This window comes from Nipponia nippon, unplaced genomic scaffold, assembly GCF_047370975.1.
Source record: "Nipponia nippon isolate SJK-2023a ecotype South Korea unplaced genomic scaffold, ASM4737097v1 scaffold_64, whole genome shotgun sequence".
NCBI classification, from domain to species: Eukaryota; Metazoa; Chordata; class Aves; order Pelecaniformes; family Threskiornithidae; genus Nipponia; species Nipponia nippon.
The window spans coordinates 306,097-312,569 of NW_028262385.1; the positions used below are offsets into that span (position 1 = coordinate 306,097).

Below are 6,473 nucleotides of genomic sequence, written 5' to 3' on the forward strand. Positions count from 1 at the left end.
GTCCAGATGGAAACTCAGTCTAAACTTGAAAGGCAACTGAAGGGCACCATAAGGAGGCTTTACTGCTTCAGGAACAGTTAAAGAAGAAACAAAGATCCTGTGTGGCCACTGCTGAATTTAATAAGAGCAGGTGGAGATAGGTGTGAGATTCTCGGTGTCCTCTTTGCCTCAGACTTCCCCAGCAAGGTCTCCCAGGCCGTTGTGCCTTGAGGCAGAACTCTGGAGGAGACCAGGCAGCAGTGGATGGGGACCAAGTCAGGGGTCCCTTGAACAATCAATCTTTTACCAGTCTATGGGACAGGAGGGGCAGCATCCCAGGGAGCTGAGCGAGCAGGCCAATGGCACAGCAAGGCCACTCTCCATCATCTTTGATAGGTCACAGACACTCTGGGAACTCCCTGATCACTGGCAGCACCTCTACAATCCATACACCTTTCCAGAATGCCGAAATGATGAGCAGGGAAATGAAAGGCTGTGCCCCACAGCGTGTCCACTTGGATCCCATTTCTGGGCGTCTGAAAGAGAAGGCGACTAGGTTTACCCAGGGGAGCTTGTCTCTCACCATCCTCTTTGCTTTCTGTGATGAAAGGACAGGATTGCTGGATGCAGGGAGAGCAGAGACGGTCTTTTACGTGGAAGTCATCAAGGCTTTCAGCATCATCCCTCCAGAAATTTCTTCTGTCCAAGTTAGGAGAGTATCGGCTGCATGGGTGGATATGTAGTTGAGGAAAAAACAGCTGGAGAGTAGTTGGTCTTGGAGGAGTGTGGTACATGCGTGGTGCTCTGTCTGGAGGTATCTAGCTAGTAGGGTCCTGCAGAGGTCTAGCTTGCAACCTGTCCTGTTTCACATCTTTTGAATGACCTGGAGGATAGGAGAGAGTACTTTTTCATAACATGTGTAGAAGACATCCCGTTCGGGAGAGCAGGACAGTAATGGAGGGCAGGGCTGCCATCCCAAAGGACATAGACATTGTAGAGGGATGGGCCAATGGGAACCTTATGATATCCAGTAAAGATTCCAGCAATGTCATGGGGGACCTTCCCCAGGGTGTCCCACGAACATGGGCACAGACCAGACCCTGCTCTGCTGGTCCTTCAGGTCTCTCATAGGAGGCCTGGCTGTGCGAGGATGCTGCTGCAGGTCCCAACCCTGCGCATTCACGTTGCTTATCTGAATATTGGTGTTTCCATCTGTGGGCCACTTTCTTGGGCATGTCCTTGAGAGAAACTTTGGAAAAACTCCTAAGCCTTCAGGCACTGCCCTGAGGAGATCAGCTTTCTTCATGGAATAGCTGTTATGGTGGCCAGCTCTGTCACGGAAGTGCCCATTGCCTGTCCCTGCCTGCGGTCACAGGACTACCATGCAGCACGACTGTGCCCAAGCTGCCAGAGCTCTCAGGGCTGACACCAACACAAGGGATCAGGAAGAGAGTGTGGAAGTGGAAAGAGAACAGCTCCTGAAGACCAAGTGCTGGTGCTCCCTGGCAGTGCTGTCATGCCGGGACTCTTTTCCCCTCCACCCATGCATCAAGGAACTCTCCCTGCAGCTCCAAAAAGGCCTTTCAGGAAGGTTCTCAGGTAAAAAAATAGTCACTGAAGTGCTCTTTATTTTGTTTAAACACACAGAGAGCATGGCTCCTCATTTAAACTACCACTCTATCAGAAAAGCAAAGGAGAGAATGAATTAGAAAGTGGACAACAGCTTTATCCCAAGTAAAAAACCACCACCAACAACAAAAAATACAGAAGACAGGCTGCGCCTGTAATGAGTTACGTTATAACAGCTATGAAGAAGACGATGGGCAGTTTATTGCTCCAGAAAAACATCCAGTTATCAGTTTCCACATGGCACACTTGAGCTCCTGGTTCCTCATGCTGTAGATGAGGGGGTTCACTGCTGGAGGCAACACCGAGTAGAGCACTGCCGTTACCAGGTCCAGGGATGGGGAGGAGATGGAGGGGGGCTTCAGGTAGGCAAACATGGCAGTGCTGACAAACAGGGAGACCACGGCCAGGTGAGGGAGGCACGTGGAAAAGGCTTTGTGGCGTCCCTGCTCAGAGGGGATCCTCAGCACGACCCTCAAGATCTGCACATAGGACAGCACAATGAAAACAAAACAACCAAATGCTACTAAGAGACTAACCATAAGAAGCCCCACCTCCCTGAGGTAGGCATCTGAGCAGGAGAGCTTGAGAATCTGAGGGATTTCACAGAAGAACTGGTCCACAGCATTGCCTTGGCAGAGGGGGAGTGAAAATGTATTGGCTGTGTGCAGGAGACCATAGAGGAACCCAGTGCCCCAGGCAGCTGCTGCCATGTGGACACAAGCTCTGCTGCCCAGGAGGTTCCCGTAGTGCAGGGGTTTGCAGATGGCCACATAGCGGTCGTAGGCCATGATGGTGAGGAGACAATACTCTGCTGAAATCAAAAAGACAAACAGAAAGAGCTGGGCAGCACATCCTGCGTAGGAGATGGCCCTGGTGTCCCACAGGGAATTGGCCATGGCTTTGGGGAGAGTGGTGGAGATGGATCCCAGGTCAAGAACAGAGAGGTTGAGGAGGAAGAAGTACATGGGGGTGTGGAGGCAGTGGTCACAGACTATGGCAGTGATGATGAGGCCGTTGCCCAGGAGGGCAGCCAGGTAGATGCCCAGGAAGAGCCAGAAGTGCAAGAGCTGCACCTCCCGTATGTCTGTGAATGCTAGGAGGAGGAACTGGGTGGTGGAGCTGCCGTTGGACATCTGCTGCTTCTGGGCATGGAAACTGCCAAAGGAGATAAACCAGAAAAATTCAGAGAAGCTTCTCTGAGCAAAATTTGATTCCTTCATTGTGAAATACCTAAGGGAGCTTTTCTTTCCTGGGGGACCGTTATGCAGCTCCGAGACTTCAGCTCTGCTTTTTGCTGGCTGAGTGTGCTGTGCTGAGCCGTGCCCTCTCCCCAGGGGCTCCTTGAGGGTCAGCCCTGCTTTACAGCAATGACCCATGGAGGCAGCAACAGCCCAGGGTGTTTGGAGGGAGGGTTCCTGGGCAGGAGTCCCCTGTGCTGCACTAGAGCGCAGGGTGAAAGCTCCGAAGGACGCTTTCTTCCACAGAGGAAGGTGGGAGATGAGGTGCAGCAAATGCATCTCATTACACTGTGTTTTAGTATTCAGACACCCCCATCCCACTTGGGACATATATACTGGAAAGGGTAAAATTCCCCCATTGCCCCATTGCTCTCAGTGTAAACCTGCGTCAGTGCTCCCATCCAGGAGGGCTGCTCTGTCCATCAGCCTGGTGCCCAGCTGCTCTGTGCTTGCACCGCTCCCAGCTGGAGGAGGGCTGCACGCAGAGGTTGCTCTGAAAAAGCCACTGGTCTGTACTGGGAGCAGAGGGGTCCTGTTCAAGGAGCAGATTTCAAAACCCCTCTCCTTTCCAGCACAGCTCTGCAGCGTATGATGGAGAGGACAGGACAAGGATGCTGCTTTGTTTGAGTAGCTAAAGTGCTCTCAGACATCACCAGGGTCCTACAGGAGAGCTGTGCCCTTCTGGAGTGATGCTCACAGCCCCACAGGACTCCCTGTCCAGCCTGATCAGGTGTCTGATGTCTGCTAAGGGAAGCAGTGTCTCATTGCCCAACCACTCACTGCAGTGGGGGCAGTTGCTCTCAGCCCCTTTGCCCTGCAGACGGAAGTGGCCCCGTGTCAGGGGAGATGCCCCTCTGCTGTGCCAGAGCTCTGGCTGCAGAGGAGGCACCTCCTGCCCTGGACCACGCAGCCTTGAGGGCAGAGGCTGTGCTGTGTGGGAGACGAGAGCAGGGGTCTTGCTCAGAGGAAAGTGTCTGCATTGGAGGGGAGGACAGGGAGCTTTCCAAAGTCTCCTTCCCATGACATTGCTGGTTGGAGTTTCCTACAACACTCTGCCCATGTGTTTGCAGCCTGGAGCTATCCCTGGTGGGAACTGTTTTCTCCCTCCAAGTTTTCCCTGTCAGGGATCGCAGACCCCGTCACCCACTCCTGTCTGCTCAGCTCTGACCTGAAGAAACCTCCCAGTTCCAGGCACTCTCTAGAGGTACTCCCCGTTTGCAGGCAGTGAGGAGCAGGGCAGACAAACCCTGATGAGGCCAGCAAAGGTGATGCTGGTGCTCTCTGGAGGTAGAGGAGAGGATGGAAGCAGTTGACTTGCCTCCCACCAGACCTCCTGATCTCTCAGTGTAGCAGCTCAGGACTCTCAGTCTCCCTCTCCAAAGGTAGCAGCGCCTTTCCCCTTTTTCCTGAAACAGCAGGAAACTGAAAGCACAGCCTCAGGAAAGGTCTTTACCTTCAAGGGATCCCCTGCCTTGCTCTTCCTCTGCAAAAGTCCCCTCTGAAATGCCCTGGGCAGCTCTGGCTGCACACCCTGCCTTCACCCCTTCCCCCTTGTCTAACATGAGCCCCTGGGCTGGGAGGCCTCCTGACAGATCCCGTAGGCTATAGGCTATGATAGCTTTAGGAGACCCTTCCAGGAACGGCAGCTGCATTGCCCTGCACCAAGAGACTTACCGTGACAAGGGCTGGAAAGGTTTCTTCCCTTGCAGCTCTCCTCTCTCCTCCCACTCCAGGCTGCCTTTAATCTCTCTCTGCCCTACTCCTTTCCCCAGAGCCCTGCTGCGCTTGGCAGAGGAGTTGCTCCCTGGCAGAGCTGTCTCGCTGCACTGCTGCCTGCTTCCCATGAGCTCCCTCCATCCCAGGAGCCCATCTGAGCCTAGGAGGAGGGGACCTGCCCAAGACGTCACTTGCTCTGCCCCCACCCCACTCGGTGCTCCCTCCAGGTGTCCCTGGGGCTCTCCAGGAACCTCCTTGGGAAGAGACTGAAGGAATCACCAATGTTGCCTGTCTCACCTCCGCAGAGACGTTTCTTTGCAGCAGTGCCCTTTCTCCTCTCTGAGACACAGTTAGGTCTGAGAATCCCCCTTCCTTGGCCCATCATCAGACAGGACACCTGGACACTGGCAGGGAGGCATCTCCTTTACCCATGCTGAGAGAAGGCAATCAGCTGAGTCAGTGGAGGCATCTCCTCCTGGTGTTGTAGTCCTGCGGTGGAAGGGACCTCAGCTCCCTCCCGTGCCTGCCACAAACCCACAGGAGGTGAGATTCCTCTTGCTTCAGTCATGGTGTCTGCTAAAAATAGGATCTGTAGTCCCATTGTCACTGATGGAGATGGAGACCAGGAGTTCACACAAAAACACCTGGTGATGTCTGAGGTGCCAGATGTCGTCCACGATAATGGAGCAGTACTGAGAGATTGGGAAACATCTGGGGGCACCATCCTGCAGCCTGGTGAGGATGCCAGCTGAAATGACGCAGATGCCCACATTTAGGACATCACCCCCTGTCCCTACTCACGCTGTTCAGGGCCGCCTAGAGAGGTGTCCAGCTGACCAACTGTTGTTCTGTGCCAGAGGGAGAGGGAAGTCTTTCTCTTTCTCCCCTCCTTTAGCTGTATTGACTAGCTGTCCGTTGCCTGTAACAAGAGTTGTCTCACACAGCCCCACAGAGCCTAGCCTGTAGGGCTCTGTGAGACGCCAAGGCTCTCCACCAAAACTGCCTGTGGCTGGCAGGGACAGCACAGGATCTACAGGAAAGCCATGTCCCCTCAGAGCGGGTACATGACAGACACCCCAGGCGCCATCTCAGATTCCTTTGGTGCTTGTGTGCAAGTGACTGATTGCCACCCCTGCAGTGAGGCCAGCCCTGTCCCATCTCTATCCAGCAGATGCAAGGCACCACATGAATAAGAAGCACATTGCACTGGGCTCTCCACTTGTGGGACTATGTTCTCAGTTTCTTCTACTTCTCCTCTGCCCCATCCTTTACTCACCCTCTTGACGATACAGTCTTCAAAGAGACCAGTGAATTTCGAGTAGGCATAGACCACAGGATGTCCACACCCAAGGATGCTTTCAGCAGCACCTTGTCCTTCCAGGAGATCAGTGCCTCTCTCCACCAAAGGCCCTGCAGGGCTGCAGAGACACCGCAGACAGCAATGCCCTCTCCTGCCAGGGCTGCCCAGCCCAGCCCTGTTTCTCTCGGACCTTGGGGACAGCAGGCATTGCTCTCTTTTAGGGCACCTCATGTCTTTCTTACAATGCTGTCTGCCATCCGCTCCAGCATGTCTCTGCCATGCAGCAAAGCTTTTGCGTACATGGGCTCTTGGGTGCTTGGTGTCCCTGTTCAGCATGACAAGGCTGAGGTTGGCCTGGAGCCACAACTTGGGGGCTGCAGCCCAGATTTGCAACACTCTCCTCTGACGTGGGAACAGGCAGGAGGAGCTGGAGCCCCGAGGTCTGTCACAAGCTGTGACTTCTGAGGCACAGTGGGACACCTCCCACAGCTGGCGTGCTGCAATGGATGGATAAAGGTTCTTCATGAGGCACAGGCTGGGAGCATCAGAAGAGGAATACTTTCTGTGTGAAGGAGTTGCTTGGATGTATGGAGCTCCTTGCTGGGAAAGTC

The 6,473-nt window shown here is 54.1% G+C and overlaps 1 protein-coding gene across 1 annotated transcript; it reads right to left on the reverse strand.

Moving 5' to 3' along the window:
- Positions 1–1,784: 1,784 nt before the first annotated feature.
- On the reverse strand, positions 1,785–2,741 carry LOC148051201 (olfactory receptor 14C36-like). Its single transcript, XM_087738290.1, has one exon. The coding sequence runs from the start codon at positions 2,739–2,741 to the stop codon at positions 1,785–1,787; it is 957 nt and encodes a 318-aa protein (XP_087594416.1).
- Positions 2,742–6,473: the final 3,732 nt, after the last annotated feature.

What these genes read in the sequence shown, in the direction of transcription:
- LOC148051201 (XM_087738290.1), bottom strand. Translation starts at nt 2,741, where the DNA reads ATGTCCAACGGCAGCTCCACCACCCAGTTCCTCCTCCTAGCATTCACA.